Below are 10,859 nucleotides of genomic sequence, written 5' to 3' on the forward strand. Positions count from 1 at the left end.
GTCTTGACATACATCACAAAGAGGCTGGCCACTTGATCAGAACGGTTAGGTTGGGGCTGACATAAACGGGTAAGTGGGAGAGAAACCCAACAGCAATGTTCCCTGACCCTCACCTTCACCCTCCCCGCTTCCGCTTTTATGCTCCTTTCCTCCTCCTGGGTATCACACTACTTATCCCAGTCATTCCGGATATGCTTCTCTACCTACCTCTACCTATGTCTCGCTCACCACAGGCTTTGGTGTACTAGTAGAACAAAACCCTAATTAATCTCTAGTACACAACCGTCGCTCCCGCACTTCATCCGTTCTCCCTTTTCCATCATGAATTTTCTCAGCCGCCCTTCTTTCTTGTGGGGCCTACGGCCTGTATCAACGGTATCCACCACCATTATGATGACCATATATTATTCATTCAACCCAGCCCTGTATTTCTGGGATGGGCTTACTTCATAATACTACTGAAGTTAGGTATGCATTGCTTGTCGTTGTTCACGAATGGCATCCATTTTCCAGAAAGTGCAATTTCCCTCATTGATCTGGTCTGACCAATCCAAACGCTCATAAACACTTTCGGGACTTGATTGCCTTCCTTTCGAACCAACTACCTAACTAACCAGATTCCGAGCCTTCGACTACTAGACCCAGAAACTGAGAGATGGCTGAGATGGCGTCGAGTGGATGACTTACAGAGTTTCAGCCATAAAGCATCCATTGGGCAAAGACTCATGTAGCTCCTCGTCACAACCCCCGCTTTGAAATCAGAATAACATATCGGGGCTCCTGTTCGTAGCCCTTCCATGAAAGCAAGATCGTTTTTGGTACGCATTGTGTGTACCATCGCCCTTCCCTCTGGCGGCGCATTACTCCCGGTTTGATACATCTCGTCTGAACAAAGTCAGTTCCGTCGGTACGTCTCAAGCATCCACTACCGGTCGTTGTCACCTTTCATGTAAGTACCGCAATACCTAGTTAAGTGAGCGGGAAGGCACAGTCCAAGTGGACTACGGCAGTCGGAAACCAACCGAGCCCAGCAACATCAAGGTCGTTCGTTGACCAGGCTCCCTGCTTTATCAACATCTCCTAATCGAATACTCATCTGGATTCTTGCTATATTCTAAAAAGTTTGCTAGGCCGCACATCAGGAAGAAGTGAGTATGACCGGGTCCGGTCGCAACGGACAAGTGCGTTGGCATCCATATCCTTCCCCTCCTCTACACATCTCTTGCATTAATACCCTGGTCATGTCTCACTTTGAGGCATCTCTCGGCGATAGTGGCAATAGAAGAAAGATCAATGTCCAGTGGGCTCTCACAATGAGAAGGGTCAAAGATCTGGACTCCGGCCGGGGACCAGGGAATGAAGAAGAAAGGTTGCTGCATGAGCTGTGCTTGGCCGGGCGGGGGTCGGGGGCCGCAAAAAATAAATGGGATTCGAGATGACCTTGATGCAGGCCACGCGCTGACTTGATGCCTTTCTGGGCATGTTGCAGCAAGACTTTTGATCAGGTCGCCGACCTACCTACATCCCTCTGGTTCAATATCAGCCCTGGAACTGCAATTAGATTGTTGATCTGCAAGACGTACAACGTAAGCCACAGAAGTAAGTGCCTGGTGTCTCTGTATCTGTTCGACCATATACGGAGTTTTCCGTATTCTGGCACCGACTCTCTCATCGGTTATCATGTCGACAGTGCCAGCAACTGCCAAAGGCTTCCACCAAGCTTGATCTTCGCCCTTCAAGTGGGCCAGCCCACACGTTAAGAAGACAGTAGCATCGCATCTTCTCCCCTGATATATGTTAGGTCGTACTGATGGCAGGACTTCCTTCGCCGTGCAGAGGATCCTTCTGGATGGACCGGACAATATCTGGCCATCCAAAAAATGCTACTAGCCCAGCTGACTAGCTGCGTCCAGGCGTTTAATCAAGCGCCGATTCCATTGAGTGTCTCGGAGATGCGGATACAGCGCATAGATGGAGACCCCGTTTACCAACAGGCCGGATGAAAAACTAGGCAAATGGAAGCTGCCGTGATGGCATTGTCTTGAATGTCTGACAGCCACTATTCTGAAGTAGGAAGGAAAAGCAGAGTCGAAGGGAGCGAGATAGGTAGCGTTGATTGTTGACGCTTCCTTAGTCGAGTGGATCCATGATATGCCATCAAGAGCATGGCAATGAGGCGGATCTTGCCAATGATGTGCGTAAGCTAAGGTAGTCGATAAGAGGCCTATGGAGAAGGGTAGTGTCTCGGTCCAAGTTCGAAACGGGGACTCGAGTCCCAGCCACAATGAATGTGTGAACGCCTTTCATGCCATCTTGCATAGAGCACGTCGAGGAGGCTCTGGGTTTGAGCTGGACAGGGGTTTGGGCATTACAAGCATCCAATCGCTGACAGAAACGGTCCGCGGAGAGTCTTCTTGGTGAAGGTCATACCGCTAGCCAAGCATATCAATATTCTTGCGACCGCTCCTGCCTCCAGACTGACAGGGTGGTTGGTCCCTCATGAAATTATCTTGCTGATAGGGTAGGGGGAATCGCATGGAGATAAACCTTGTGTTCGGTGTGGAATTGAACACCCACCAGCTAACTGAAGTTCGATCTCATCTTGGACTCGCACATTCGATTGAGGCTTTCGGGGTACAGTGGGTGAAACATAATCAGCCACTATTCCGTGTTAGTCAATCTTGTTCTCACTACACTACCACTGTTGGTTTCGAGAACTAGGGAGTTATACTCACCTATGGTTACAGTACAGTCCCCTGAAACTGCATGTACATAGTTTTGCAGACACTACGGGGGAGCGCCATGTATGTGTATGCGGAAAGGGGTGCTGGCTTCTGGTGGGAGAGAGGCAGTTGTGGCCGCGCCTACAATCATGATGTAAGTGTACACTAGGTACTGTAGAGAAATTTTAGCATGTAAACAATGTACATAGTACACTACTACATATGCAATTGCTGGAGTGTGCGCTCAGAGGTCAATACTGTACAATACTTCCAGCATGGTGCTGCCGTATTCCAAGGTTACATTTGCATCTCGCTCCTGCCCCACACTTCGCAACCTCATCGTCAAGAAGGTTTAGCGGAAGACCAGGGTGACCGTCAAAACGACTGGGGGGAAGCCGTTGCAGTTAATGACGGGGAAGCCCCATGGAGACGAGCAGGCGTACCCCCAGAACGCTATTGTTGAGGTTTCAGGGAACTATCTCCACCGGTACCCTACTGCATACGCAATACCTATACAGCGACATGTCTCGTCAGCTTTCGGTGTATTTTGGTAGCTTATTGCATCTGATGTAGGATGTAACTTGTTTATCCCATCATCTTGCTGAGAAAGGTTTGCCTTCATGACTTGCTGCTCTCTTTTTCCAGTGAAGCGCAATGCAATGGCCAGTTGACACCGTACTAGGATGATAATGGCTGAAGTAACGTGCCCAAGCGACAAGGGTGATGAAGATCTTCCTATTTGGGCACGAGGGCGCCAAAGCTTCAGCTGGACGCTCGCTAGAAATCGCCAGGCAAGGTTTAGAGGGGCAGGGCGGGTTGGACGGTACGCGACGGTAGGGATCGATGGGCGGGCAAGGATTTTGACAAGGGGGCTACGGCAACAGTCAAGGAACGCCACCTGGAAGATCTTCCTGCCATAATTGGACGCCTCTTGACCCGAAGCTGTGTGACAACGGTTTTTTGCGTCAACGCTAAAGAGTTTGGCGGACGGATCGCTCCCCTTCTTGGGTCTCAGGTCGCCGAGTCGGGCTTTAGCCACATGGTATGAGGGAGGGTGGTGCCCGAGCTGCTGGCACGCAGCCGTATCTGTACCAGTTTTGTCAGTGTGGCTGATTTGGTTCCGTTTGGACCGTTTTCCCGGACTACTGGTAGCTTCGGGTTCCGAGGAGGGGGAAGCCCGTGGCTATAGAGCAGCGTAATGGCACCGGCGACTCGGCGACTGTTGCGAGCCTTCGACTGGAGTGGGAAGACTATAGTAGAATAGCCTCGTTCGAAAGACGGTCAGTGCACGTGTAGTGGTGCCGTGCCCAAGTCCGTCCGGGAATTGACCCGTGGTAGTGTAGTGGGGTGACCTTTTTGCCCGGTTCTCGTCTCGCGCAATCCCCAGTTTTCAAGCATGCCGAGCGCTGGAGCTGCGACTAACACGTATGAACACTCCAACGCTCCGTCCGTCAGGATGTTAGCGACATGTTGGGGACGCACCTAAGCACGTCTAAGCACCCGCTCGCTCCTCGGCATCTCATGGCTTGGATGGAGACGTGTGGAGCGATTATTCGCTGGCCTGGCCGATTCAGTCCAGCATGCCCAGGTGTGGTAGTTGTACGAAAGCTCAGCAGGATCGCGACCATCCGGTATTCGGTGCAAGTTGCAGCCAAGAACTGGGTGCTTTCGTCGACACGGAATCATTCCATCGTTGTTCCGCCATCTTGGCGGCCTTGGATCGAAACTAGTGTTGTTTGTATGCGTTTGCTCTCTCTACACTGTAGTGTGTACCGTCGTTATCTGCAGGTTGCATCTGTACCGGGGTCATCGTGGATATATTGCAGGGCATGACGACAAGGTGATCGCGGGCAGGTGAAATTGGAGACGGAACGAAGTTCTTGAAGTCCAACCACTTCTCCCAAGCAGACCTGGAGCTGACGGATGGCGGGATGATGATCTGTATTAACAGTGGGGCTGTAGACGAGACGCAAACCATTGTTGCAATGCGGCTGCAAGTCATTTTTGTTCACTGTATCGACGACGGACTTGGAATGCCCGTCAGACTGTGCCCTGCCCCGTTCTACTACTATGTAGGTACAGTATCCTCAGTGTGCCCCGTGTCCATCATCGCCGGGCCGGTCTGGTCCCAGTCTACTACACTAGAGCGACCTGACCCGAGTCCTCAGGCTACCATTCGACTGGGAAGGAGTAACTGGAGCTGGGTTATAACGTGGTAAGTACTTACTGCTAGAACTAAATACGAAGTGGTTTGCCAGATTACACCGGTTTCACTGGCTGCAGTTAGAGTGACTACAGTGATGTACTTCGTAAACAAGGAAGGGACGACTTGCCCCATATGCCATGGTATGTAGAGGTGGTACTAAGTGGAAGTTATGAGTGAGATAGAGAGATAGTCGATATTATAGGGGAGGTAAATTCCATATTGACCGGCCCCTTCCCGACGAGTCGGGACCACTGCGGGGTAAGGGCACAGCAACTTCCATCACGTTGAACGAATCGAAGAGGAAGCTTGACTCGGGAGCTCAAGGCAGCCGTGATTGCTTCAGTGGGTGGCTACAAATTTGGTCAACGTTCAGCGCGCCGCGGGGTGTTTGTTGCGTTTCAGCTACTATAATGTGAGCGGGAGTACAATTGATCTTATGTGTAGTGTGCAATATAGGGCCGTTGAAGATGGTGGGGATGGGTTGCTGCTTATCCCGCTTAGTAAAGGGCTAAACTTGCCCTGAAAATGCAGTGTACGGCATTGGGATAACCACAGTACATAGGATTCTCATGTCTCAAGTTGGAAGCCACGCACCGGAGATATAGCCATGTCGAGGACCGCAGACATGTCTCCTCCGGCGCGGGCTTCGTTATACGGGCCTGGGACTGTATCATCTTTACACTACGGCGCGGGTTCGGGGTGCTCCGTCCGGACATCGCTCCCAATCACCATGTAAATCTGTTCGCTTGTTCGTCCCTTTTTTGTCCGATTTCTGTCGGTACAGTATGCATCCAAGCGTTACGATCTCTGGCTCACTGACTGAGACACTGCCCACATACTGTGCGTCAACCGTTGAGCTTGGTGAGATGGACACGCCGTTGTGTCCTCCGAACCCCTGCTCCGATGCATTTAACCGGTCGGGAACCCAAGTTACTGGATCGCTAAGATCCCGTCACGCTGATGACCTTTTAAAGCCACTGCTCACACAACCCTGGAGCTAATCAATCCTGTCCACATTTAGCAACAAGCGGACGGGAAAACAGCGGAATCTCCCTCTCAAGCCGAGGCACGGAACTCGCAACACACTCAGACCCGGGCGTGGGAGACCTGTAGTCTACATTACAATACTGGTATGTTTGTTGGTTTGGTTCTTTTGAGTCTAGTCAGATGTGGCCTTTTTCTTACCAACGAACAAACAAACTAGGGCTGGATGGTAAAGAAGCCAAACACCGGTACGCTAAGTGTCAAGGCCTACTTGGTGCAAGGGAAATAACCTGCCCAAATTGTTTGTATTACCTGATAGGGCACACGACTATAGTGTCAAGGTCGGTACGATGGGTTACCGATTCCCTTCATGTTACCCAATTCACTCGAGTGCTTGGCCTGTCAGCGTTCACCCTGCCATCTGTTTTCTTTCCTTTTTCCCCCCTCTCTTGGAGTTGGACCGAGCTGTCCACCGCCAGTTCGGTCTCGGCCAAGGAGAAAGGGTTAACTTGACTATTAGCAGAGGGAATCACGGCGTCAAGCATATCCGTCCTTGGGCGTGTTTGGAAGAGAACATGCAAGATAATCCGCGGCAGCAAATCCCGGCCCTTTATACCGTACTGTGGTTGCGAGCCGAAAGAACCCCTTGTCAGGTACCGAGCACGAGCCACCACAGGCAAAACTTCGTGGCTTTGTATATATGTAGCACTGTGTGATCAGCGATCGTCAGCGCCCTGGCCCACGGGTTTTACCCATCTCACCACATCAACAAATATTCGCCCAAGGGGGGGACAGCCAATGTGTGAGAGCAGATACATGGCTGACGAGAATACTCACCCGGGCGACCCAATACTATGCAGTATATACGATAGCGCTGTATAGTTAGGTAGATACCGCACTGTTGGCATATTAGGTGCAACCGACAGTTTAGGTGGGCGATGGACTGGACGGATCACGGACGCGGAGCGGATCGGTGTGGATGGGGCCGAGTTCAAGATTTTAAGGTGAGCGCTCCCGAGTTCAGTGAACGCCTCGATCGGGTTGGTTTTGGCGATCCTGCCTTCCCTGCTATTCTTGCTGTTGTGTTCCTGCTGAGGTATCGACACCGTAGGTAGGTAAGGGTTCCTTTGGTTTCCCAGTCCTGAACTGGGTTTTCTGCGATCGCTGAGTTAGGACTGGACAATCGCACAGCGTCTGGTCGTCACTCGAGGTTCCAGGCAGCACACAAGCTTCGGCTTTGGCAGTTCCCGGGAACGCCATCGTCAGGGTTTGTGCTGGACGGATGTGTTGCCAATCTTATTGGATTGAGCGAGTTAAGGGCTCGGACATCAGGATACGACCAAGTGCTACCTACCTCCTCGCAGCAGACACATACCTAGGCACACGCAAATTGTTGAACGTAGATTGGCACTGGCTTGTCACTTTACTGCGGATTCATTGATCGAATAGACGGGAAAGGGTAGAATTAATCTTGCGCGTAGGTTCGTCGATCCAGGGAAATGGCGTGGCTTGTCTTGGGATTCATCGTGGCCGCGACCGGAAAGGGCGCTGTGAATAGAAGGCTTGGAAAGACCACAGTGATCCGGTTGGCTGCCAACGAGGGACAACTGGCTGCCCGGTCTGGACGACTTGACCGTCCAGCCAATCAGACTCATGCAACACTAACAATTCAACAAAATGCACGGGCTCCGGATTTGGACACTGAGGTTTCTTAGGTGCCTGGGCTCTTACCTCTTGGCTAGGTAACTCACCACTTCCTGGTCGCTTCGACAAATTTTCAATCAAGTAGAGGGAGTAAGTGAGATGAGTTGGAGGCTCTGTCTGTCGATTTTCTTTCCTTTCGACATATGCCACCTCACCTCAATCCAGGGGCAGCTCGAATACGTGCCTTCAAAAACCTCCTCGACGCACGGATATCAGTTCCATTGGCATGGCATTAATTCCCTTGTACAAAGCTACCGGCGCCAGGCGTATGCTGTCAAGCAAAACTGGGCTAGAATCCTTCCGCCCCTGCCTGAGCGCACTCACCGTTTTCATTACAGGCTACCGATAGACGTCATAGTCTGACCGTTTTGGTCTTTGCTCGCTTTCCGTAACCGGTACCGACTGCGCTAAAGGTGGGTTATCCCAGTGCCTTCAGGTTGCATTAGCTTACAGTAACATATCAGACAAGGGGCGGTCCTTGGACTCAGACATCGAATTAGGTTAAGGAAGCCACTGGCATTTTTTTAAATGGCACCTGTCGTTTCGACACAGCCAGCAAGGTATCTACACAGTCTTGTCGACCGGAAGTAGATACATAGGGACAAGGAACGCCCAGTGCAAGTATACTTGGTACCTCGCCAGGCTCAGATGAGGCATTCACGGTATCCTTCTTTCTAGGAAGTAGCTTGTTCATGCGAGCCATCGGCTAGCTGTACATACTGTGTAGTACGCTACGAGCTGGGCTATACAAATACTAGACACGATAAACAATTTGTAAGGGGCTGAGAAGTGGACTGCCTGGTATGCGGAATCCCACCTCGTACTATGTACACCAATCGACCCCTGGCTGAGACGCGTACCAGAAGTGGAAATCCGTTCTTCCAAACGGGGGGAGCTCCAGTCATGGACTTGCACTTGGGTACCTGCAAGTGAAATACTAGGCTAGCCGATATCCAGCAAGCTAGTACATACATGACATTTCGGGCCTGCGCCTTACTTTCTTCTTCCTCGCATCCCGTCATCTACTAGCGTCCGTCGGTGGCATTAGACCGTCTGAGAACATCATCCCACACACCTTCAGATCGGCCAGTCATCTTATAAACCTCGTTCCCTTTCAACTACTTTATCTTCCTCCCCATCCCCAACCTGCATTCCCGTACCACCTTCAACCGCCCATCTCTACCATCAAACATCTATTACAATCATCGACACCCACGCCGACTCGACATCAACAAAGCTCCATTGAAGGATAACATCATTAGTCTTCAACGCAACCAAGACCAAAACCGTCGTCCACCTTATCGACATTTTCGATCATCATGTCTAACATGCCCGACCAACGGAGAGGTCCCTGGTCAGCAGGGGAGGATCAGCGACTCATCAAGTTGGTCAAGGACCTAGGACCGGGAAACTGGGTCAACGTCGCCCGCATTCTCGGAACCAGAACCCCCAAGCAGTGCCGAGAGCGATGGCACCAAAACCTGAAGCCAGGGCTGAACCACGGACCTATGACACAGGAAGAGGCCGCTATCATCGTTAGAGAGGTAGATCTGAAGGGGCCTCGCTGGGCAGACATTGCCAGGAAGCTCCAGGGCCGCAGCGACAACGCAGTCAAGAACTATTGGAACGGCCTCAACAACCGCAAAAAGAACCAGCTTAGGAGACAGAGTGCACCAAGACGCGTTTCTGCCTCCGATGTTCTAAGAAGCAGCCCCGGTCAACCGCCGAGAGCGCACATGCAGCGCCCCATCAGATACCCTCAGGACATCTACACGGGATCTAGGAGGCCATCCAGTCCCAGTAGCTTCAACGACAGCCTTCATCACCGCGTCCATGAGTCCATCGAGTGGTTCCCTTCTAGGCCACAGCAGCAGCAACAGCAACAGCAACAGGCTCGATGCACTACACCCTTCACATCTTTTTTCCCTCCATCACATGCCTTCCCCACTACCGATGGATATCAAGATGGAAGCGATTGCCCAAATGGAAACACTCTGCGGCTCTTGACACCACCCACATCAAGGCGACTTGCCCCATTCAGCACCTTGCCCTCTCCTACTACCTCATCCATCGGAGACTTGGATGAGTTTGATCGCCGACAGCTAGCAGCATTCGCAGCACCTGCGGCCTACCGTCGTCCCAGTCTTCCTTTCCCTCAGCAATCATCAATGGGATACTTCCCTTCTGCCACCGAGTACCTTCCCACGGCACCTAGCTCGCCTATTGCCTTGATCCAACGAGACGAGAAAAACCATGCCAGGATCCCTGTCACAAGCCTCTTGTGCTCTTGAACAGGTGGAACAAAATACCAACTATCTCTCACCTACGAAGATGATAATAACCCGAAAGCCGAAGGCTAGCGGGGGCGTGTCGAACTGGTCATAATCACATATGGTAAGTTTTCCTGATGACGATGCCCTCCTCAAACACACATGACGCTTACATAGTACATCAGATCAGAACAGCGTACAGCATCAATCCTGAGCTTGGTGAAATCACCACACTCATCTTGTCCTATCAAAATAAAGGGACTGCAACTATCTTATAGCGTAATCAAAAGCAGACAGAAGGAACCGAAAATTGGGTTGGGCATGGCGGATGGATAGAAATACGTTATTCACGCCCCGCACTACCTACAATCAAGTAGTCAGTCGGTGGTTTTTTGTTCTTCTTTCCTCTTTTCTTGTATCAAGGGTCGGATGGCCTGAAGAGCGGATGGGCAGACGGAAGAGGTCTTTTTTTTTTTACTGTTGAGATACCCCCCACATCAGCAGATGCTTTGCGGCACGCTGTTATCCAAAAATCAAAGAAAAATTAATCGGTCAAATTAAATTACAGTGGCAATCTGCCCTTGCTTGTTCTATATTGTGCCTACCTGCGTCCAACAGTAGAAAGTGAACATGAATGCGAGTCGATGTAGCCGATGACCTGATAAAGCTTACGACATCGCATAAGGTACCAAGAGTCTTTTCAACTTGGGGTCGTTCAGGGCCAATGACTACAATCAATTACCAGCATACAGAAAATGCCCGTTCCTTACACGACCTAGGATACCTAGAGTAGAGAAAGATGTCGTGTTATACGAGACCCTCCCCCCTCTTCCCGGGTTCAGTGTTCAATATTCAGATTGAGGTTGTGCAACCAACTTCTAAATCACTAAGTTTAGATCACACACACACACACAAACTGAACACAACAAATCGGTTGCCTCTTAATCTATTACCCCACCCACCCCCCTCCCC

General features: G+C 51.0%; 3 protein-coding genes across 3 annotated transcripts; 1 reads left to right on the forward strand and 2 right to left on the reverse strand.

The window, feature by feature from the left end:
* Window positions 1-609: 609 nt before the first annotated feature.
* Window positions 610-1,096, reverse strand: NEUTE1DRAFT_97921 (uncharacterized protein; the record flags this gene model as incomplete). Its single annotated transcript, XM_009849671.1, has 3 exons — window positions 610-659; window positions 724-880; window positions 1,055-1,096. The coding sequence occupies 3 exons, from the start codon at window positions 1,094-1,096 to the stop codon at window positions 610-612; spliced, it is 249 nt and encodes an 82-aa protein (XP_009847973.1).
* Window positions 1,097-3,734: 2,638 nt separating this feature from the next.
* On the reverse strand, window positions 3,735-4,409 carry NEUTE1DRAFT_97922 (uncharacterized protein; the record flags this gene model as incomplete). Its single annotated transcript, XM_009849672.1, has 2 exons — window positions 3,735-3,809; window positions 4,224-4,409. The coding sequence occupies 2 exons, from the start codon at window positions 4,407-4,409 to the stop codon at window positions 3,735-3,737; spliced, it is 261 nt and encodes an 86-aa protein (XP_009847974.1).
* Window positions 4,410-8,800: 4,391 nt separating this feature from the next.
* NEUTE1DRAFT_76192 (uncharacterized protein) lies at window positions 8,801-10,439 on the forward strand (the record flags this gene model as incomplete). Its single annotated transcript, XM_009849673.1, has 2 exons — window positions 8,801-10,011; window positions 10,073-10,439. The coding sequence occupies one exon, from the start codon at window positions 8,937-8,939 to the stop codon at window positions 9,906-9,908; it is 972 nt and encodes a 323-aa protein (XP_009847975.1).
* Window positions 10,440-10,859: the final 420 nt, after the last annotated feature.

This window comes from Neurospora tetrasperma (assembly GCF_000213175.1).
Source record: "Neurospora tetrasperma FGSC 2508 unplaced genomic scaffold NEUTE1scaffold_1, whole genome shotgun sequence".
NCBI lineage: Eukaryota > Fungi > Ascomycota > Sordariomycetes > Sordariales > Sordariaceae > Neurospora > Neurospora tetrasperma.